This window comes from Phoca vitulina, unplaced genomic scaffold (assembly GCF_004348235.1).
Source record: "Phoca vitulina isolate PV1807 unplaced genomic scaffold, GSC_HSeal_1.0 scaffold66, whole genome shotgun sequence".
In the NCBI taxonomy this organism is placed as follows: Eukaryota; Metazoa; Chordata; class Mammalia; order Carnivora; family Phocidae; genus Phoca; species Phoca vitulina.
The window spans coordinates 4,104,369-4,128,208 of NW_022589769.1; the positions used below are offsets into that span (position 1 = coordinate 4,104,369).

General features: G+C 53.3%; 1 protein-coding gene across 1 annotated transcript in view; it reads right to left on the reverse strand.

The window, feature by feature from the left end:
• LOC116624395 overlaps window positions 1–23,840 on the reverse strand; it is a 143,683-nt gene that overhangs the window by 99,958 nt on the left and 19,885 nt on the right. The window contains 14 exon segments of the mRNA XM_032392234.1: window positions 3,089–3,168; window positions 3,293–3,452; window positions 5,454–5,617; window positions 6,850–6,941; window positions 8,008–8,190; window positions 9,128–9,312; window positions 9,956–10,111; window positions 12,661–12,855; window positions 14,691–14,815; window positions 15,350–15,508; window positions 17,575–17,719; window positions 19,140–19,292; window positions 19,425–19,610; window positions 23,257–23,422. Of these exon segments, the coding sequence (XP_032248125.1) occupies window positions 3,089–3,168; window positions 3,293–3,452; window positions 5,454–5,617; window positions 6,850–6,941; window positions 8,008–8,190; window positions 9,128–9,312; window positions 9,956–10,111; window positions 12,661–12,855; window positions 14,691–14,815; window positions 15,350–15,508; window positions 17,575–17,719; window positions 19,140–19,292; window positions 19,425–19,610; window positions 23,257–23,422 (2,149 nt within the window).

Below are 23,840 nucleotides of genomic sequence, written 5' to 3' on the forward strand. Positions count from 1 at the left end.
CAAAGAACCCATGGCTCTCTTCTGCACATCCTCTGGGCCTCCTTTCTCATCCTATTTAAAACTGAAGCCAACCCCCAGACCCTTCTCACATAACCTCAGACCCCTGTGTCCAGCTCAAAGATTTCCTTTTCCTACAGCACATATACCCACCTATCACCGTACAATTTGCTTATTTATTTCATTTATTGTCTCTCCCATTACAGCGTAAGCTCCAAGAGGAGAAAATTGTGTCTCTTTCACTGAGCTCTCTTCCCAGTACCTGGCACACTCTAGGTACTAGATAAATAGTCGTTGGAAAAAAAAAACGAAGACACTGAAAAATATAGGTTTCAATCCCCTCCTTAGTCTCCCCATCTCCCTCAGGGGCAGCCACTGTGCCCAGCTTCTTGTGCATCCTCCAGAAAGCTGGGGCTCTAAGAGGAAGGGATTCTCAGAATCCCTGACGTTTGGTCTTCCCTGCACCTGGGGAAGGAAGGACGTATATGACTGTGTGTGTGTGTATGTGTGTGCATGTTCATGTGCATTCAGGCACACGTGTGCACAGAAGCATAGACTTATAAGTTCCCTCCTGCTTTTCACAAAAACAGATGTAGGCTCTCCATTCTGCCCTGCTTCTCTCACTTTAAGGGGTGTCTTGGTGATGGTTTTACGTTGTCGATATCAGAGGCTGCCTGGCATTAGCCAAGTGCAGCCTGTGAAGAGAATGATTATGGAATATTTCATCCAAACCAGGCCCCTTAGCAGGTGAAGAGCGCACTAGTCACATTGAGCCAGGTCGACGGGAAACAAGGGCTCCCCGGGCAACCTGGGACTTCCCTGCACACCGGGAGGAAGCACTGAAAGCCACACGCTCCCGCACGCCATTCCTAAGCCTCACAGGCTTTGAGCTGGGTTGAACCCAGATCTGCTGCTTTGTATTTCCAAGCTGCTCTGCCTGGGTGTCTTCATCTCATACGGGCTTGCTGAGAGGACTGAAGGTGGGCCTCTGAGCCCAAGGCTATCCATGGCCCCCTGAGAACAGGCTTTGGAAATTTCCAGAACCCCGCTGTTCCCATTGCTGTCATGCATCTGAGGCAGCTGAAACTGGAAGGTGTCTAAAAGCAAATGTTTGCAGGCTGCAGACAGCCCTCTGGAGAGCGGCGGGAAGGTCTGCTGGAAAATGGAAGCAATTAGCACTTGGGCATTTAGCAAACAACCAGAGGAGGCTGGCAGGCTCCTGGGAGTTTGGCAATGATCTGTAGCCTCAGGAGTCAAGCAGCTGGGGCTTTAGGAGGAAGGCGCTCTCCCCAGACACTTGGTGTTCTCCCCACCCAGGGGAAGGAAGCGGATCTGAGGGTGGAGAGTGTGTTTGTGCAGCAAAATCCCAGCCCCGGCTGTGGAGTCTCAAAGGCGGACCTGAGAAGCCCCCGGAGACCCAGGTGGACAGGCCAGACCCAACGCCACCGGTGCTCGGATGTCCTGCTTGGCGGGAGCAAGGCTAAAACTGCCGGTTTCAAACAGACTAGGTTGAACATCAGATGGGAGGTCTGAAGCCTCTCTCCAGCAGGGCGGACAGACAGACGCAAAACTTGCGCACAATTGCAGGGACCTCAACAGCCCCGCTGAGTCCCATCCAGGGACCCCTGGTGAAGAACCTTCAAAAGTAGCTTCTAAGAGAAAAATGCATGCACCCTTTGCTCTGGGAATTCCACTGCTAAGAATGTCCCTCTGAGAAGAGTCACACACACTAAAATCAAACAGTGGTTGGCTCTGGGGGAGAGTTTTCAATTCTAGATCTGTGCTGGCCAACAGAACTTTCTGCAAGGATGGAAACGTTCTTGGCAAGTGGTTAGTGCCACTGGGGAATGGCGTGTTTCTCTTTAATCCTTATTTAAATAGCCACGTGCTCTACCATTCGGGTGGGACACTCGGTTCTATACCTTTTCATATCCTTTGAACTTAATTATTTAAATGTATCACTGATTTTTTTTAATGCAATAAAATTTAAGTTGTACTCGCAATTTGTGCTGTCACAAAAAGTTTGTCAAGGTAGATTTTCAAGTAGGGAAAAAAGTGCCAACAAAGAAAAGGTTGTGATCTTTTCATGTAAAACAAATACACACAAAAAACAAAACTCAAAAGTAAAAGGTATGTCAAATCTATAGCATTATGGGTTGAATCATGTCCCCTCAAAAGATGTTGAAGACCTAACCCCTAGTATCTATGAATGGGACCTTATTTGGAAATAGGGTCTTTGCAAATGATCAAGACGAGACAAGGTTGTGGGGGCGCCTGGGTGGCTCAGTCGTTAAGCGCCTGCCTTCGGCTCAGGTCATGATCCCAGGGTCCTGGGATCGAGCCCTGCATCGGGCTCTCTGCTCTGTGGGAAGCCTGCTTCTCCCTCTCCCACTCCCCCTGCTTGTGTTCCTGCTCTCGCTATCTCTCTCTCTGTCAAATAAATAAATAAATAATCTAAAAAAAAAAGACAAGGTTGTGAGGGTGGGTCCTGGTCCAGTATGACTGGTGTCCTTAAAGAAACAGGCAATCTGGACCCAGAAAGAGGAAGACAATGTGAAGACATACGGAAAAGATGCTAGAGGCCAAGGAACGCCCGAGGCACACAACAGTGTCTCCCTCCCCGCCTCCCAAGGAACCACCCCTGCCAACACCTTGATTTGGGACTTCTGGCCTCCAGGGCTGTGCAGGAGAAATTTCTGGTGTTTCAGCCACCCAATTTGGGGTACTCTATTAGAGCAGCCCCGAGGTACTAACACAGATTACATGGGACATACACAGCCATTTCTTCTGGAAAATCGGGGAGTACCGTGCTTTAACTTGCCCGTTTCCACTGAGTTTCATGCATGCTCCTGTATTACTAATACCGTCAATTTTTCACCTAAATGGTAGTGAGGTTCGAGCCCACTTTTTCCTTCTTTATACGTTTCTGAGCACCAAGAGGTCACAAATGTTACGGTAGGAGGAAGGGTAAGAACCACTAACACACCAATAGTGATGTTGACTATTTTAAGCAGGGACCATGGGACTGAGGCTGAAAGAGGCTGGAAGGTGGCAGGTGCCAACACAGGAGGCCTGAGGATGTGCAACAAACCTTAATGTAGTAGACGTCCCTGTCATCCAGTATCAGCTCCAGGTGACCCACCCGGGCACTCTGAAGAGTCTCAATCTTTCCTGGGGAACAAAACAAGAGTTAAGGACCAGGGTTTAACCTCCGCCCCTGTCTTCCCCACGGGACGACCTCCCACCAGGTTTCTTATCTCTGAGCCCCAGCGACTGTGAAGGGGACACTCGTTACCATCCAGCTCCATTTTCTTCTTGGGATGTAGAAGCTTGAGCCGGAACTTCCCCTGGGGCAAGCTGTACCTGATGTCCACCCCGACATCCCTGGGCACCTCTGACTTGGGGGTGCCCATGAAGAGGTGAACCAAAGCTTCCTGAGGGAGCCAGCTGTCCTTCTGAAAACAGAGCAGACTTCTCAGTCTCGAGAACCTCATCCAGCTCCAAAAGTTTTCCCTCTTCCTGGGAGAAGACCCTCAGCCCCACCATTCAAAAACGTGAGGTCTTAGGCTCCTCCTTGGCCTCACAAGACAAGAACCAAACTGGGAATTTGGAGATCTCAGGCAGTACCTGGAGAAGAGCAAAGCCCTGCAGGACAACTCAGGACCACATCAACAGGGTCTCATTTTGTCCGGCAAATAGCCTGGGGAGACGCAAGGCATGGCACGCACCACGGGCACCCTGCAGAGGCCCCCTCGGGACCCTTAGCCCGCTCTGCGTGCCTGTGTGTCAGCCTTCGCACGCTTTGCTGCTGACACCTAGCACCAGGGCCTCCAGAACACTGCCCTCCTCTGTGTTTCACAGGAGTAAAAACTAGCCCAGCTCCTCAGCCTCAAGGGGACCACACTCTGAGACGTAACCCATGCTCCAGGGCCACCCCCGCCCCGGGATTGGGCAGAGGCTGCCACTTCACCTGACATCACCCCCCCCAACTCAGTTCTTCCCCTTCCTTATCCTAACTTCTCCACCCTCTTATACTGGGTCCTCCTGGAGACTTTTCTTAACCAATCACTTTTAGCCAAATCCTTAGCTCAGGTCCGCTTCAAGGAAAACACAGCCTAAGACACAAGCCCCCTTTAAGACCCTGCATTGATGAGCATTCTTACACCACCAGGAAAGGTTCACTGCTCTGTGCGAGGCTAGCTGTAGGCACAGGGAGTGCGACTGAGCGTGAGATGCACAAATATGTGAACCCTCGTGGCACCTACATCCTAGAGGGGAAGCACAGGACCACCAGACACAACTGTAGATAGCAGAGCACCTGGGGATGGGTACTCTGCTAATAAACTCAGTGGGAGTAAGGGGTCAGACAGGGTAGTCAGGGAAGGCTGCCTCTGAGGAGGTGGTATTTCAGAAAGCGAAGGAAGCGAGAGAGAGAGCCAAGGGGGTATCTGGGAAAGTGTTCCAGGCAGAGGAAACAGCCAGTGCAAAGGTCCTGGGGCAGCAATGTGCTTGGCATTAAAAAAAAAAAAAAAAAAGACATCAGTGTGTGGAGAGCGGTAAGCCTCGTAAAGAATCAGGAGATGGGGAGGACAGCCCAGCAGGTCAGGGTGTCCAGCTCCTACTCAGAGTGATAGAAACCACCGGAGAACTCTGAGCAGAGGAGGGACAAGATCCTTTTAGGATTTAGGAAGACCTGTCTGGCTGCTGGGGGACAACAGATGGCAAGGAGAGGAGCAGAAACTGGGAGATCAGATAGGAGGGTGTCGAATGCCCGTTCTGTGCCAGATGCTGAGGACACAGGAGTGAGAAACACAGGCGCTAAAGCTCTTCCTGGGAAGTGAGTGACCAGGAGGGAAGACTGATAGTAGTCAAGCAGCTTTAAGTAACAAACATAAGAGTGATCAGGGCGCCTGGGTGGTTCAGTCAGTTAAGCCTCTGACTCTTAATTTCGGCTCAGGTCATGATCTCAGAGTTGTGAGATTGAGCCCTGCATCGGGCTCCATGCTGGGCATGAAGCCTGGTTAAGAATCTCTCCCTCTGCCCCCACCCCTTCTCTCTCTCCTGCTCTAAAACAAAACAAAACAAAACAAAACAAAAACAAAAAACCCCAAAAACAAAAACACATAAAAGTGATCTAAAGGGAAAAAACATGGTCCTATTAGAGCAAGTAACAAAAGAACATGGCCACTTTGGGATAATCAAGGGAGGCTTCCCTGAGCAGCAGACCCCTGAACTGAGATTTGAAGACTGATTCAGACTTAACAAGTCACAGAGCCAGAGCCAGAGGATGGGCATGTGCAAGGGTCCTGAGGCAGGAAGGAGACCACAGCAGGACCCACCCAGCCCAACAGCTCCAGAGAGGAGCCCCACATCCGTATGAGGCTGATGCCGGAGTAGAAGACCTAGGGAGACCCACAGCTCGGCTGGGAAAAAAGGGGCCGTTCCACAGGGCCTACCTGGGAATGGAAGGTATAGGCAGCTTCCAGCAGATACTGTCGGAGGCCCCGGTCCTTCTTCGTCAGTGTCACAGCCACGAACACAGGCGCCGAGAGCAGGTAGGGCTGACCAGCTGCCGGCCAGGTGACCTCTGTACATAGCTGCCAGCCCCAGGTGTGGGACGCTGTGGAGAAAGCGGGGCGGGCCGCTCTGGTCAGCAGAGAGCCAGAGAATTCCAGGCGGGAAGAGTGTGGACCAGAGTCCTCAACCCCCGCACCACTGACATTCTGGGCTGGATAAGGCTTTGCGGTGGGAGCCGTCCTGTAGGATGGTGAGCCGCTCTGCTCCACTCACTGCAGGTCAGTAGCCACCCCAACAACAGTTAGGAGAACCCAAATGTCTCCACGCATGGCCAAATGGCCCCTGTGGAGGGGGGGTAAAACCACCCCCCCTTGAGGACCACTGGTGTAGACTTTAAGAGCATGAGTGTGTAGAATGCAGGCTCCAGAGTAAGACCACCTGGGTCCAAATTCCAGCTCTGCCACTTGCCAGCTGTGTGACCTTGGGCAGATTGCTTAACATCTCTGTGCCTCAGTGCTGCTCATCTGTAAACTGGGATGGGTAACAGTTCCTGCCTCATGGTGTAGCTGTGAGGACTGACACGTCCGACGTGTTTAGGACGGTGCCCCAACTAAAGGAGTCCATTCATTGAGAGCGGCCCCTCCCCGACCTTACTCAAAAAAATGACCCGCAAGACCCACCATGGTTTGGTGTATTTCCTTCCCAATCTCATGTCAATTTTGTTGCCCTTCCCCCGATGTTACTATCAAAGAATTTTCTAGTGTTATCAAAATATCTCCTTCACTATGGGGTTTTAAAGTTACAGGATATCTCAGGGGGTTCACTAAACTAGAAGTTGGACTTCCATGGCCAGACAGTAAATATCTGAGGCTTTGCTAATCACAGGATCCGTCGCAACCACTCAGCTCTGCCGTTGACTGTCGAGAGCAGGCAAAGACGTTAGGTAAACAAATGGGCACGGCCATGTGCCAATAAAACTTTATTTCTGGCCATTGTAACATCAATTTCATAAATTTTTCACATATGAAATATTCTTTGATGACTTTCCAACCATCTGAAAATGTAACAACCTGTTGCAAGCTCACGTAATGAGCCATTCACCTACGACTGTGCCCTTGTAAATAACAATGCAGTGACCATCTTTGTGCACAGCACAGTTTAAAATGATTTTGGTTTATTTTCATAGGGTAAAGTGCTAGAAGCAGAATCAAAGAATTAAGGGATATAAATACTTTTAGGGCAGAAGAGCAACTCTAGCATTTGGAGCTGGCACTTCTCCCCTCGGCTCCCAGACGCCCAACCTGGGACAGCAAAGGCAAAGACCCCACGGCCTACCTTTCTTGTCAGTACAGGATTGGGCCTCAGAAGGGTGCTGGACATTCCTGAGGCTCCTCACATCATCCCCGGTGACGAGATACAGCTTAGAGCTGGGTGAGGAGAGAGGAACGTCCCAGACAAGTCATTTTCATTGATTCATTGGACAAATATGGCTTGAGCTGCCGCAGTTTGGTGCTGGGGCGAATTCCACCACAAACAGGATGGGCCTTTGGGGAACTCACCCACAGCACTCGGTGACAAGTGCCACGACAAACCTGAATGGGGGTGGCACAGGGTCTGTCTTGGGGACAGGGCAAGGCCTCCTTTACCTGGGGGGGGGGGGGGGCTCTGCAGAGGGTAACACATGAGCAGAGACTCAAGGATAAGAAGGAGCCAGCATTCTAGACAGAGGGAACAGCAGGTGCAAAGGTCCTGCGGTGGGAATAAAGTGGTCTCTTTAGGAGAACAAAAAGAAGGGTGGTTCAAGGGGGTTAGGGTGGAGGGAGAGGGGGTGAGTGAAGGGCAGGAGGTAGTGGAAGGAAACAGGTGAGAGGTGGGCAGGACCCCTATGAGGAAGGACAATCACGAAGACCTGGGTTATCCTAGAAACAAGTAGAGGGTTTTAAAGAGGTGGGGGGGGCAGGGAGTGACATGATTTGACATTTTAAAGGACCCCACTGGCTGCTGCTGGGAGAAGGGCCTAGAGGACAGCAAGAGGACAGAGTGCCCCTGGCTAGGGTGGGACAACAGAGACGAAGCAGGTGTGACTGAGGGCAGCCTGGTTTTACTCCTATTTCATCTGAAATAACTCATTCTCCAACTCTCACCTCTCTGGGAGGCTGGGAACAACCAAGAGGGACCCCTGTAAAGAGCTGAGGAATACGGGAGGTCCCCCCTCCACCTCTCAGCCACCCCACAGTCCCCGTCACAGACACTCCCCCACTGACACACACACACACACACACACACACATATGCACAGACACACGAGGTCACATACACTCATACAAAGCTCACGCTCACACATGGGCGATCATGCACATGTGCTCACAGTTACACACACTCACAGACACACGTACACAAGCCCTCGGGCCACACCCATGCCCGCACCCACCCTCGCCCTCGCTTGCACACGCGCGCACACACCGGCTCCCTCTCACGTGTGCAGGACGCCCACCTGAAGCTGAGCAGCTCCACGGCCTCCTCGGGAGTGTTCAGATGCACCTTGAGGTCCCGGCCCTTCCTTGCGTGGATCCCACCATCCAGGCTGGCGGTGCCACGGACGCCGGTCACCCACCTCAGCCCGGCCTGGCCCAGGGCGCCCACCGCGCCCATCTGCGCCGAGACCCGGAGCAGGGCACTGAGGGGAGAGCCGCACGCTGGCTGCAGCCTGCAGGCCCCAGGGGCCACGCACACGGCACCCCCGTGCTCACCGCCCCGGCCGCTCTCGGCTGTTCTCCGCAGGCCCGAGCCAGGCCCGAGTCACCGCGGACCATGCCCTCCAGCGCACCAGCCACGCCATCCGGTCCATCCGGACCTCGCCATCATCGGCCTGAACTTACAGACGCAGACACAGGCTGGGAGCAGCGAAACCACCTGCTGGGGTCCCCTGGCCGGGACGGGGGCGGCAGGGCTGGGACCGGGGGCTGCCTGAGTCCCAGCTGGGGTCTTTGTGCCAAAGAGCAGCCAGCATAGGATGCCCACGCTCCCCACATCGGACCCAGAAACCACAGCCTGGCCAACTGAGTGGGGGACAGTCGCCCAGCAGGCCCCGGACCCGCTCCAGAATCAGACGGAGCCCTGAACCCACTCTGCCCACGCTGGGTGGCCTGGAGCCTGTTTTCTCAGCCATTCGTGGGAATACGAGGAGTGTCTGCCTCATCGGTAGTTATGTGGGTTCGAAGGAGTACAGCCCGTTCATCTTAAATGGTCCTCCCTCCCTCCCTCCTCCCCTCCCCTCGGAGGCCGAGTGGAACAGAGGGAAGCATGGCTCATGGCAAGACACTAGAGTCCCAGCTGCCTGGCACTGCTGTGCATCTTGGGCACAGGATGTCACTTCACTGAGCCTCAGTCTTCTCACCTGTCAAGTGGGCACAGCTGCCCAGCATCTCCTCACAGTCTCTTGGCACAAAAAACACTCAATCAAAGGATGGATGGTACCACGGTACCATGGATGGTCTGCAGAGCAGGGATCCCCTCCAGCCTGTGCTGATGGCCCAGCTCCCTGCGGCCCTCTGTAGGGGGAGGCCCCCGCCCACCCACCTCCCTCCTCCAGCTCCAAGAAGCCAGCCAGCTACCTGGGCTTGATGTAGCCACGCACAGAGAAATCCAGATGCTGCTGGAAGTTGGCAGTCCCTCGGACTTGGACGCTGATGGCGGCCGAGACATTGAGGCTCAGCCGGGCTGGAAGGCCGGATATGGTGGGAAAGGTGAGCTCTTGCACCGCCAGGTTCAGCCTCCGGGTCACCTCTACCTCCTGCCCCTGCGGCCAGAGAACTGTCATGACGCAGGTGACAGCCCCTGGCGTGGGCCAGGCGTGCACTGAGCACACACAACCTTATTTGATCCTCACACTGGGGTGGTGGGAGAGGAAGGGAAAGCGTCATCATGCCCTGTTTCTAGACGAGAAAACGGAGCCCACAAACAGATGACGTCACCTGGCCAAACCTACGTAGGTAGAAACAGGTAGAGCGGAGTTCAAACGCAGGCAGTTTACTGCGGAAAAGGGTCAGAGGTCAGGGATCCAGGGTGAGTCAGGTAAGGAGGAATGTGGCCCTTGCCCACGATGCAGAGCACTGAGTACGTGCCAGGTGCATTTTAAAGGCTTTGTTGCATTTTTACTGCATTAGCTCATTTAACACAACAGCCCCATAAAGTAGCTGCTTTTATTGCTACCATTATTGTTGTGCTATCATGCCCATTTCATAGACGCACAAACCGAGGCCATGACAAGTTAATGCTCCCAAGGAGGTAAGAAGTGGAGCCGCGGGTTGAACTTGGGCAGCCTGGCTCGAAATACCATGGTCTTAAGTCTGAAACGTTCTTTAGTACTTTCCCCCCAAAGCATCAAAGGAAACAACATGGGGCCAGCAGGGCGGGGAGGGGCCGAGCCCAGCCTGAGGTACCTTCAGGAGCTTGACTGATAGCTCGGCCAGGTTCAAGGACTGGCGTGTCACGTGGCTCCCCATGACCCCACAGTTCATGAAGCTCAGCTCGTGCCCGAACACCTTCGCGCTCAGCTCACAGCGCAGCGCCCGCCGCTCCGCGCGCCTCTGGGCCACCTGAGGTAGAGCCCAGACCGGTGACCAGAAGCAGGTCTGGTGCCTGGACACAGGTGGGGGCCCGGGGGAGCAGAAGGCAAGGGCAAGGGCTTTTGGTGTCTGGAACATGGCTTGCAAAACTCATGGCCCTCAGGCAGAATCCACGGGTGTGTTTTCTTTGGTCTGCACGCTACTGCCCAAATGCCCAGGGCAGTGTGTGTGGGTGTGCGTGTTCTCATCATCATCTTATTTGGGAATATTCTTAGATTTACAGAAAAGTTGCAAAGATGGTACAGAGAGCTCCCGCACACCCCTCGCTCTGTCTCTATCGGCAGCATCTTTCCTGGCCAGGGCACAGGGAAAGCAAAGAAGCCAGCAAGGACATGTACTATTAACAAAACTCCAGACATTCAGATTTCACATTTCCCCATTCCAATTCTCCCTCTGTTCCAGGAGCCAATCCGGGGACCACACTGCATTAACGTGTCCTGTCTCTCCTGTCTCCTCTGGTCTGTGACCATTTGTCCTTCTTCGTATTTTTCACAGTGCATATTTTTAAAGATTTTATTTATTTATTGGAGAGACAGAGAGAGCACGAGCAGTGGGGGGGATGTCGTGCTTCTGGGTGGAAGTCCTCAACTCCCCCTGCCTGTGTTCCCTCTCTCTCACTGTGTCTCTCACTGTTAAATCAGTCCTCAACTCCCCCTGCCTGTGTTCCCTCTCTCTCACTGTGTCTCTCACTGTTAAATAAATACATAAAGTCTTTTAAAAAAATAATATACAATAAAATTTGAATTTGTTTCCAATGTTTAATAATTAGGTGACTACATATAAAATCCAGATTATCTGGCTTCTCGAAAAAGAGAAGTACTGGCCTGCCTTCCCCACCACCACAAGGGGCAGTAAGAAACCAGAGCTGGACGGTGGCTGCCACATGCATTTCCCACCGGCCACAGTCCCCACCACTCCCTATTGCCCCTCCAACACTGAGACCAAGCACTGTCACCACTATTGCTGTGCTTGTGCTAAATATATCTTGGGATAGGACTCTCCATTCCAGGTGTGAAAATAACAGACAAAAAGGATGCAGATTCTAAAAAAAAGTCTTCAGACCCCGCCCACCACCTCATTCTCGTTGCTGGCCAGCCCCAGCTCTAGCCCAAGAGGCTTTAAGGGCACAGACCATGTCCCGACCATCTTTGTGTCCTTGGGCCTATGGGTTCACACCTGACGATTGGTAAAGGTGTGAACACGTCAGCAAATGCCCAGCCACTTTCCTCGATCCCCCTCAGATGTACATAGCAATGACTTCTTACAAGAGTCAAAGGGTGCCAACAACCTAAACGTCCATCAATGGAAGAATAATCACGTAAAATAGAACTCCCCACCCACAGAATGGATATTCAAGGACTCCACGACCCACTAACTCCATTCCTGGGCATATGCCCAGCCGAAACGCATACACGCTTTCACCAAAAAGACATGTGCAAGAATATTCAAAGGACTACCTGCAATAAGCCAGAAACTGGAAATTATCCAAAAGTCCACCAAAAGTAGGACGGACAAAGAAATTCTGGTATGTTCATACCATGGAATGCTGCACAGCAGGGAGGATGAACAAAGCAGGAATATAGACAGCCGCATAGATGGATCGTCACCAACAAAATTTAAGCCAAAGAAGCCAGACACACACGAACAAAACGACACGAGTAGCATCATTCACACTCGCCAAAAGGTGGAAACAACACAAATGTCCATCAGCAGGTGAGTGGATAAACGCAATGGAGTCTATCCATACCATGGAATGTTACTCAGTCCTCAAGAGGGATGGAGGACCGATCCACGCTACACGGATGAGTCTCAAAACATCATGCTCAGTGAGAGACGCCGGACACAACAGGTCACGTGTTGTCTGATTCCATTTATATGAAATGTCCAGAACAGGTCAATCCATAGAGACCCAAAGCAGATTAGTGGTTGCCAGGGGCTGGGGGAGGACAGGATGGGGACTGACTGTTAATGGGGACAGGGTCTCCTTTGGGGTGATGAGAATGTTTTAGAATTAGATAGAAGTGGTGGTTGCTCATCATTATGAATGTGCATACATATGTCCAAACTTATCAAACTGTATACTTTAAACTCACACTGCTTATTAAAAGTAGACCCTACCTCTACAAAGCTGATTTTTACAAAGTAGAACTAAATCAGTGCAGTTAGGAGGCAGATTAGTGATCATCCTTGGTTGGGGTGGGTAGACTAGAAGAGGGAGGGGCAGGGGGCCTCTGGGGTGCTGGTAATGGTCGGGGCATTGATTATAAGGAGGCATTCTGTTGGTGGAAATGCACTTAGCACTTGGACGCTTTTCTAATTGTCTGTGATGCTTTGATCAATACGTTCTCACGATAAGGCAGGTGACTACTCAGCTCTGGACCAGCTACTTGTTTCTATGAGCACCGCGGGGAGGGAGGGCGGGCAGGGTCAGAGTTGATCGATGCCTGAGTCCTCAGGCCAAAAGCTCAGGCTGGTGAGGGGTGGGAGCAGGGTGGGTGCAGGTACCGCCCTCCTCTTACCTTCTGCTGCAGGTCTCTCATCTTTCTGGACCTTTCTCCTGGACAGTCAGGGTTGGCTGCCTGTGGTGTGGGCCCTGCTTTTGGCTCTGGGGATTTCTCTGGCTGGGCCTCTCTCTTCTCTTCCTGCCCCCAGAATGACTTCCCGCCAAACAGCCTGTGGACGATTTTCTCTGCATTTTCCAGCCGGAGGCCAAGCTGGGAAGAAAAGCCAGGGCTCACTGAGGAGCAGCTCGGTCCCATGGGTGATCCAAAGCTGCAGAGCTGGGGACTCAAAGTGGGGGGAGGGGGTAGCAGGCTTGGGCAGGGTACTCGGGGCTCCCCAGGGTCCACCTGGGCCCAAACAAAGGGGCACCACCTTTTCAGATCGTCAAGTTCCACATTTGCTGGGCAAATGTTGCACAGCAAAAATCTTTACTGATTCTTTAGGGCCTGGTTCACATGTCACCACCTCTGGGAAGTCTTCCCTGAATTTCCATATCCCTCCCTTCCCACATCCCCCACCCCCAGACCAAATCTATCACTCCTTCCTCTGAGAGACCAGCACAAAACTTCTAGGTCACACTCAGATGCTATAATCAGAGCACCCTCTCTTGGACAAGCCACAGGGGCCTGGGGGAAGGAGATGGAAGGGCGCCAAGGTAACCCACTACTCTTAAGTTTGCTGGACATAGGACCTCACAGATATTCCCTCTTCTGTTGCTGCACCCCACAATCCATTCTCCACACAACAGCCAGAACGTTCAAATCATGTCACATCACTCTCCAGCTTAAAACCCTTCCATGATGTGCCCCTGCTTCTCTCTGCCCTCCCTGATCTACGTCTGCTCTTTTGACACATCAAGTCCTTTCTTGTCTCAGGACCTTTGTACATTCTTGTGCCCCTGCCTGGAAGGCTCTAACCCCAGCTCTTCACTAGGCTGCTCATGCTCCTTCAGGTGGCAGCTCAAACTTCACCTTCCTGAACACAATACTTAAAGTTGCCATTGTTTTATCCGTGTGTTTACTAATTTTTTTTTTTTTTTTTTTTTTTTAGATTTTATTTATTTATTTGACAGAGACAGAGACAGCGAGAGCAGGAACACAAGCAGGGGGAGTGGGAGAGGGAGAGCAGGCTTCCCGCCGAGGAGGGAGCCCGATGTGGGACTCGATCCCAGGACCCTGGGATCATGACCTGAGCCGAAGGCAGACGCTTAACGCCTGAGCCACCCAGGCGCCCCATGTTTACTAATTTTTTATCTGTCTACCTCTCTGGGCAGAGATCACGTCTCTCTGGTTGACTGTCATATTCTCAGAGCCCAGCATAGCACATGGCACATGTCAGGTTAGAAGACAGATATTTGTGCAATGGATGACAGGTGGGTGGGTAGATAAATGTGGATATATGGATGGATGGATGGATGGATGGATGGATGTGGAAGAGGGTAGATGGAGAGAGGGGTATAATGGCACATTAATGAATAGATAGAGGAGATGGATGGATGGATGGATGGATGGATGGATGGATGGATGGATAGATGGATGGATGGAAGGAAGGAAGGAAGGAAGGAAGGATGGATGGACAGATGTATAGATGTATATAGGGGTGGATATGCGGATAGATGCGTGAGTGGGTGGGTATATAGCAGTGTGTGTGGATGACTAGGAGAACAGATGAATAGATGTAGGGGTGAGAGGCTGATGGGGAAATGGGTGGGAGGCTACATAAATGGATGGGTGAGAGGGATGGATGGATGATGCATGAAGGTAGAGGGATATATAGCTGTATGGCTGGGTGGGTGGCTGGCTGACTGAGAGAATAGGTGAATGGATAAGTGAGAGGGCAGATGGAGAGATGAGTGGGAAGGTACAGAGATGAATGAGATAAAAGAGATGGATGTGTGGGTAGATGGATGGAAGGAACTGGGGGTACAAGATGGAGGAGTGGATCAATACAGACAAGAGGCAATACATGGAAAGATGAATGGATGGGATCATTTCTGGCCCCGAGTCTAGAAGAGGCCCCAAGAGCTACAGCAGCCCCTTCCCCTTACCTCCAGGAGGTTGAAGGCACGACCTAGGGCGTGGATGGTCAGGTTAGTCATGGCAGAACGGGGGAGAAAGGAGGCCGGAGAAAAGAGAAGGGTCCCCTCCAGGTTGGCTCCCAGGCTGCCAGACACTAGGAGGAGAGAGAGAGGATCAGTACACTCCCCACCCCTCACAGAGCAGGGTCTGGCCACTGAGGCACCATAGTCTGAGACAGCGCAAGATGTGGTGCGTGTTCTCCAACAGGACACGTGCCTCAGGCGTAAGCCTCACCAAGGGCATAGGGAAGGCCAGAAGGGTCACAAATATACCCACACCTGCTGGACACGCAGAGAGGGGGCAGCCAGAGCACCCCCTCTCCGCCCCCAGACCTCCGGAGCTGCCGAGGTAGTTTAGGTGACTAAGCTAGAATAGGGTGCTTCTCAATGCTCTGTTTCATTGTGATAAGGAGGCGACAGCCTCAGCTTGGTGCTAATCTCCTTGTAACACCGAGGAAAAAGTTCTCCAATTCATAGGCAGGCAACAGAATCAATGCCAATTTACATATAAAGAGATGACATTTGGGAAAGAGTGTCTTTGATCCACATGTCCTCAAGGGTTAGAGTTCCCAGGTCCCCAGGGCTTTGTGGCCCCAGAGCAGGAAAGCGGCTGCCCATGATGGCCATACCTGAGCGGAAGGTGACATCAGAATAGGACGAGTGTTTCCAGGCCTCCGGCTGGAACTCCCGACTCAGGATGTCCTCAGGGAGGGCCTCCTGGAGAGCTCGCTTCAGGGGGTCGCTGGTCTCCAGCAGCTGCATCAGGTGACTCCACACAAAGGAGCCCACTGGAGTCCCGCCACAGTCAGCAGGGAGGGGAAGGAAGAGGAGGGAGGGGAAGGATGAACCTGGAGCTGGCACAGCCCAGAGAAAAGAGCCCCCCGATCCCCTATCCTGAGTCCTGCTATTTCCACATGCCAGGGGCTTCCCAGGAGCTTAGTTATCCATGTTTTCTTTCCAGAAATAGTGGCAAACAGCAGTTCCTTAATGGAACTTGGAAATCTGGCCTGTGCACAGCATTCTGACATGCCTTCCTGAAGGGAAAAGAAGGCATTGTGGGAAAAGCTCTGGCTTGACAGTCAGACCCCAGTCTGAATCTCAGTTCCACCACTCATAAGCTACGTGACCTCAGGCTCGTTACTCTCCCTCCCTGAGGCTTAGTTTCCTCATTTGTAAAATGAAATAACAGCCCATCTCCCAGGGCTGTTTGTGCAGACAAGTCAAGAGGAAGCCAAAGAACTGAGTATCTTTCAGGGTTGGGAAAGGGATGACATGCAATTCGTGATGGGGACACTCTCAGGCTCTCTGGAGGAGTAAAAATCAAATGAGAGCAGTAATGGGAGAGTCCAACAAGGGATATTAGAGTCTAACTGGGAACCCTGAATCCTCTTGGTTGTCCCAGGCTCTCAGAATGCCCACCAGGGAGCTTCTAGAACAATCCACCAAGGAACAGAGTGGAGTCTGGCTTTTGTTCCCATTGGGTAACACACAGGCTTGGTACCTCAGGGCCTTCATCGAGGCTGAGCCCTTTGGCTGATCCCCTGGTGATGGGGCTTGGCTCAGCGGCCTCTCCCCCCATCCCACACATATCTCATCCCATCCCTGAAACTGCCAACAAACAGTTGCATCTTCCAGCAGTACCATTTCTTTAGAAGGTAATTCAGCAGTATCACAGACTTTTAAATGTGTACACCCTGTAACTTGGCTCTCTGTCCTCTGGGAAATTATTCTATGGCTAGATTAGCACAAGGTCCCAAAGATGGATGTGCAGAGAGGTTCATTTTGCTGGTTGTTTCTCTTGGCAAAAACCCAGAAATGACCAAAATGCTCATCAGTGGGGACTGGTAAAATGGATTATGGTGCAAGCTCCTAGTAGGATATCATGAAGCAGTGATAAGAGTCCACATGCCCTGATGTGGAAAGAGCCCCCAGAAACAACAAAGGCAAAAAGCAAGGAGCACAACAGCAAGTATAACATGATCCTGAGTTGATACTGTTTAGGAGATACATGGACATACTCGACCACACACTCCAAGTTCTGTTGGGATATAGAAGAGAACTGTTCACAATGAATGCCTTCAGGAAATGGGATTTGAAGGCCAAGGGAAGAAGAAGGTAGGCTTTAATTTTCCATTTCTACTTTCCTGTCTGCTTTGAAACTTTAAATGGCCACACATACAGCACTTAAAATGTTCTAAAACTCTTTGTGTTTTGACTCAGTTTATGCTCCCTTTATGAGGGAGGTGGTATTATCATCCCCACTTCACAGATGTAGAAACAGAGGCTCAGAAAGGTTTGTAACTTGTCCAAAGGCACACAGGTAGGAAGTGACTGAGCTGGGATTTGAACCCAGGCTGTCGGGCTCCAGGCACTCAACTCACTGTCCATCATAGAAAAGATTTTTGAAAATCAGCTGAACTTATTTTTTGAAGTTTCACTTTTAGGTTTAGGAACTATGGCCAGAGGCCCCTGTTTAAAGGAACCTCTATGACCCCAGAAGGGCTCTGTGGCTCGCAGATACCATCCCTCCTCAGTCTTGGGTCTCCCTTCCAGGTACTAGGTCATGAACTGTCCAGAGCTACAAGGGAAGCCAGTGACTCCCATCCCTTTTTAGAGATGAGGAAATGGAGGACCAGAGAGGACAAGCAACTTGTCCAAGGTTGTCCAACTGCCATACATGTGAGGTGGGGGCACACAAGGCCACTTGGCCAGGTGGTGTGGCAAGAAAAGGAGAACAGGAAGCAGTTAGGAGAGCACCTGAGGGGCGGAGGAGGAGCATGCTCCCAAAACCCTGCACCCACCAGGAGACTCTGGGCCAGCCCCAGCACCCCTTCCCCCAGCTGCCACTGCTCACCCTGGGTGGACCGCTCGGCTGCCTGGGTCCGCTGCACCTGCGCAAACACCTCCTCGCCAGGGCATCTCATCAGGGCCAGGTAGGCGTTGATGCGGATCTCAGCATCCTCCTCTGGGTTTTGGTACAGACGGGAGAGCGCAGATCGCTGGCTTGGGTAGAGCGAAGGCCATCACCTGGGGCCCATCTACCACCACCCCCCTCCACCCAGAAGCACGACATCCCCCGAGCTGCTCTGGCTCAGCAGGTGGCCCTGCTGCCTGGTGCCAGCTCTCACGAAGTCACAAAGTCTCCACTGCAGGAGGCCTCCCCGACATGCTCCCCTGTGGGCGGGTTGTGGGAGGTGGTAGGGCCACCACCGCTAAGCCCACCCTCCCCCAGCCCCAGTCCAGAGGCTCGCCGATTTCCACAGGTAACAAAAGGTAAATAGATGGGTATGGCTGCATTCCAATAAAAATTTATAAAAACAGCTCTGTGCCTGACACACAGCAGATATTTCCTAAAGTGCCTGGCTTACCCTGGCCCCCTCCTGAAGCCACCTCCCTCACCCTGTGCCCTGGTTTCCTTCATAGCACAGCCACCCACCCACATCCACTCTTACAGAACTATTTACTGAGCACCTACTATGTGCCTGGCAAGGAGCTAGGTGCTAGGTGACGGGAGCCACCTGAAGCTTACATTCTAGTGCAGGAAGACTGACAGCAAACAAGGATAAGATGTGAAATATAGAACACATGAGGTGCTACGTACTAAAGAGGGAAAAATTAAGTGGGGATGCAATTTCAGGTGAAATAGCCAAGGAGGACCCCACGGTGAAAGTGGGTTTTAAACAAAGACCTATAGGAAGTGAAGAAGCGAAGCCTGGGGATGTCCAGGGGAAGAGCATCCCAGGAAGGGGGAACAGCACATCCAAAGGGCCTGTGGCAGAAGTGGGCCTGGAGTGTTTGAGGAACAACAGGCAGGTCAGTGTGGCTGGAGAGCAGTGGGGGGTGAGGGAATTAGGAGATGAAGCCATGGGGTGCTAAGCGGGCCCGTGGTCAGAGCACATAGGCCCTGCTCGGTCGCCGTAAAGACTTTGGTTTTGACTCACAACGAGAGGGGAGCTACTGGTCCAAGGGTCAGCAAACTTTTTGGCGAAGGCACAGATGGTAAATTTTTCTGGCTTTGTGGGCCACACGGTCTCTCCTGCCACTGCTCAACTCTGCAGCGATAGCAAGACAGCAGCCTGAGACGACACACAGATGAGCCGGCAGCCAGCGAGGCTGGGGCCCGTGGTCCAGAGCTTGCTGCCCCCTGAACAAGAGGGTGTGCAGCAAAGGATGCCTTCTGTATGGTCTATAATCATACACTTGTTTGTGTGTTTACTGGCCAAGCATCTGCCTCCCACCAGGCACAGGCTCCATGAGGACAGAGCCCTGGACACGTATTCACACCAGGGCCCAGCACATAGCAGGTGCTCAGTAAACATGTGATGAATGAATGACCAAACAGAGGGGAATTAACAAACGGTGGTTCAAGACCCACTGCCGCCCCATCATCACCCCAGCCGATGACACTCAGGAGCTCACGTCTGCAGAGCAGGGGACCCTCCGGAAGGCCTGGATGGCCCCCAGCCGGACCTCAAGGGGGCAGCTCCTCTGGGATGCACAGGTGCTCAGTGTGGGGGTAAGAGCTGTGACCGCCAGGCCTGCGTTGCCAATCGCCTTCAGCACGAGCTGGAGCTGAAATGAGATTGTGGCGGGGCCTTGAGGCCTGGTGGGGGTGCTCGCCCCACCCACCCGCGCAGCCTAGGGCTCCCCTGCGTGGGTCAGGCCCCACCAAGGGGCTGTGCCCGGGATGCCGCTTGTCCTCACCTGCTCAGCGTCCGACGGCTCCTGGAAGGTGCAATTGGCACCCAAGGCCTCTCCCAGGATCCTCACGAGGGAGCCGACGCCAGGCAGGTGTCCACAGGGCCCATCCAGGGAGGCACAGAGGTTGTGCGCCAGGGCTGAGATACCAAGGAAGGCACTGGGGCTGGTCCCCGAGGTCTGCAGGAGTGGCTGGGGACAGAAACCGGCCCCCACCCGAGCCGAGAAGGCTGGTGAGTGGTCCTTCACAGGCCTCGCCACGTACAGATGGGCCCCCACCCTGGCTGCACACAGATTCCTAAAAAGCCAGAGGCCTGGGCCCCCCACCCTGCCTTTCCCCAGCAACACCCAAGATTCTCTGGGCTTAGACATGCATGCTTTTAAGTCCTCCAGCGGGAAAAGACCAGGGCTGCTGCCGAAGGCCCTCTACTACACAGGACAGCCCCCACGATGGAGAAGTGCCCACTCCCACCATCACCAGTGCTGAGGCTGAGAACTCCTGGGCTCGGTCACCAGTTTGGAAGAGCGAGGTGGGGGTGGTGAGGTCGTCTGAGCAGAACGCGGTGGAATGGCCAGAGGTGTTAGGGTAAGTGGTTAGCAAGCATCCCACCCACCCACCCAATCAGGGGAAAACGCGAGTCCTCACGTGTAGTGTTTGCCAGTTTCCGCGGTGTAAACGCTCCCACCACGTGCTCTCCGCTGACTCACTGCAGCGGGGCGGCAAGAACCCAGCAGGGCGCTGGGGCCACGGGGCAGGTGCCCGCACACAGCCAGGTGCAGGAACAGAATTGGGAATTAAGTCTCTATTACTTTCGCACGTGTGAACTCATCTGGATGGTATGTGTGAGCATGTGTATTCCCAGATGGGTGTGCACGTGCATACCAGCACACATGTATATCCTGGTGCGCGCGTCCCAGTGCACGCGGATGCACATGCTTGAGTGTGTCCCAGTGTGTGTGTGTGCACGTGTGTGTATACATGCATATACATGCGTGTCCTAATGTGTGTATGTGTGCACCCAATGTATCCTGGGGTGCATGTCCCCACTTGTCCCTGTGAGTATCCTGGGGGGGTGTACATATATGATATGTCTGGGTGTGGACATCTACACGTTCAGGTATGTGTGCGTGCGTCTTGGGTGTATGTCTCCATACGTCTCAGTGTGCGGGTGTGTGTGGCTCCGTACGGCCTCAGGTGAGTGTCCTCAGGGCATGTGAGTCTCTGTGTGTGTTTTCTTCACAAAAGGAAGGGGATGTGCGGCTTGGAAAAGCACATCCACCGTTATTCTAGATTGGGCAAATGAAAACAAACCCTCCCGGTTTTCTGCATACAGGGGAGGGAGCGCGGCGGTTATGAAAAGTGCAGAGAAGCCACTCAAGCACGTGGGAGGAGGGTTCCCGCCTGCTGGAGGCCCCCGCCTCCTCTAGTTCTGTGGATGGTAAGCGGGGTGGACTTGGGCCCTCCCAGGACCCGGATGGAGCCAGGGGCGCAGTGGAGCGCTGTGGGGAAGGTTGGGCAGCTGTAGCCCCTGGGCTCACCTCCCCGGGACCCACAGGACCAGGACTTCCAGGCTCAGGCCAGGGCTCCCGGAGCAGCCCGGACAGTAATGACCCTGTTGGGTGGATGGCTGCCCCGGGGGGCTGCCCCGAACTGTCAGCCTTCCTTGACTTCACAGGAATCAACACCAGCTCCTAAAGCAAAAATCTCTCACTTAGGAAAGCTTTAGTTATGCTTCAGTGAAAACAAGTCTGCTTAACATGTTCTCACTCACTTTTTTGATGTTTAAAGATGAAAAGATAAAATTATCCCCAAGTCTGGGACCCTCCTACAACCGATTTCCCTTTTCCACTGGACTTGAACGCTCACTCATGCTGCCCCAAACCAACCTTCCCCAAAAGGCCAAACCACAAAGCTGGTAGAAAACAAAACAAAAACAGGAAGTGACAGCACGCTGGGGAGGTGAAGCGCTAGCTCAGACAGACGGCTAGGCTGCATTTCCCAAACCAGAACCCTCTAACTCCAGTTCTTCAAGAGACACCATTCAGAGAAGAAATGGCAAAGAGGTAGAATGCCGCCCAGAAATGGAACAGAGTCCGCACACGCACATGCATGCACGCGCACGCACATACACACTCACGCGCACACACAGCACTGACGCGTATCACAGAGAATACGGAAGAAGCCAGACTCCAGGGGCACGTGAGTTCACAGTGTGAAGGTCAAGAGCAGGCAAAACTGAGCGATGGCCAAAAAAGGTCAGCATCCCCGTGACCTTTGGGGTCACGGATGGAGAGGGGCATGAAAAGTGGGGGGAAGCAGGAAATGTCCTCCAATCTTCTTCTAGGAGTGGTTGCGCAGGTGTAAAACCATTAAACAGAACACTTTAGCGCAGTCTCCTGATTGTGTAGTTTAATGTGTAATTTAAAACACGCCCCCCCCCACCCCGCAACGGGGTACCCTGGTTGGGACTGTGCAACAGGACATTGTGGGGAAAGTGGTGGGATCTGAACAGCTGGGGTTTGGTTAATAACAACACACTAATGTCAGTTTCTCAGATGTGACAAATACACCCTGGTGACGTCATATGTTAACATTGGGGACCCCGAGCCACGGACACACAGGAACTCTGTATGAGCTTTGCAACTCTTCTGAACACCTAAAATCACTCCACAATAAAAAGTATATTAAAATACTCTCTTGCCTGCCTCCCGTCTCCCTCCTCCACCCCTCTCTTCGCCCCTCCCTCTTTTCCCTGGCCCCTCATCCCTTCCTCTCCCTACCCCTGTCAGGCTGCAAAAAGTAAGCCCGCACCCTCAGCCCAGGCCCTGCACGCGCCCGGCACACGTGCGTCCTTATGGACCGGACAAGAGAACGAGCAAACCCGTCCGGAGAGGCGCCAGTTCTGGTCTGGAGGACAGGTGAGGCAGGTGATGAAGATCCTGGGCTCTGTGAGCCGAGGGACCCCGCTGGCTCTGCTCACCGCGTATCTTTGACAAGGGGTCACAGCATTGACACCTGCCGCGTGCATGACACTTGGCACACATCACAACTCCTTCATCTACAGAGTCTCCCTACGCATTGCCCCCACCCCACGATGGGGAAACTGAGGCACAGAAAAGTTTAGTGCCTGGCTGGAGATCATCATGGTTAAGGGATAGAGCTGGGATCCGAATCTGGATCACCCCTGCTCCCTGCTGGTGTCCTTTAAATCCTCGCCCACTACCAGCCTGGCCCAGCAGGGTGAGGGATGACAAGTGATGGTGCCCCCAGGACAAGTGAGGACACACACCCTGTGGAGAAGGGGGGGACCAGCTGCCCCACCTCAGGCAAGCTGCCAGCCTCCTGGGGCCTCACTTTCTGGCCATATGGGCGCCATCAAAGCACCCACCTCCCAGGGGCTTCGTCAGGGTTAACTAAGACCCCCAGGTTGTTGCAAACCCTTGGCCCACCTTCACACACGCTTCTTGGTTTCAAGACTCAGTAGACATATTTGTCTACAATAACAAGAGCCGCTCTCATTTAAAGTGCTCAGACTCTGGGAGAATCGATTTACGCGCATCATCCTGTGTCTTACCACCAGCCCACGAGGGAGGTACTTGTTCTATCCCCATCTTCCAGATCAGAAAACGGGCTCAGAGAGGTTAGGTCACTTGCTCAGAATCACACAGCTGGGGGGGGGACACTGTTGAGACTCGAACCCAAGATCTCTCTGGTCTGTCCCCACGGGTACCAGGAGGGGTTGGTACAAGGCCCCGACAGAAGGTCACCCCCTGTGTCCAATCAGCAGCCAAGTGGGGGAAGGATGACAGGGGGCCGGGTGGGGGAACAGGGGCTCACCAGCAGCGTGTGGACCATGGCATCCGTGGGCTGTGGGACAAGGGCCAGCGACCAGAGCCACACCTCCATCTCGTCCACCTCCACCTCCCCGGACACGATAAGGTCCTTCATGAGGCCCACACAGGGCTCGGTGCCACAGGAGGGCAGGGCGTCCACCAGCGGCTGCCTGAGATCGAGAGACACCGAGGGATGGGATGTCACGGAGATGGCCCACACCTGCGGCGCGCCTTCCAGGCCTCACGTCGAGGCCGACTCCGGTCATGTGGGGAACACTTTGAGGCCCCAGGAAATGCAATGGGCACATGTCCAGGATCACACACCTTGGAAGGGGCCAAGGCGGGCCTGGGGCCCTGGCTTTTAGGGTCCACGGGGACAAGAGCAGCCCAGTCCAAACCCTGGCAGGTCTGCCCCCCACCAGGAAACAGCGGCTTCATGCAACACGAGCCCAGCCCACTTGCAGAAAGCTGCCACGATCACCAAGGAGCAAGCACCCCTGCCATCCAACAGGAACCAACAGCTAGCAGGTTGCCACTTGTGTTCTCTGCCCAAGGTCACCATCAGGATTCTTCTTTTCTTTATTGAGA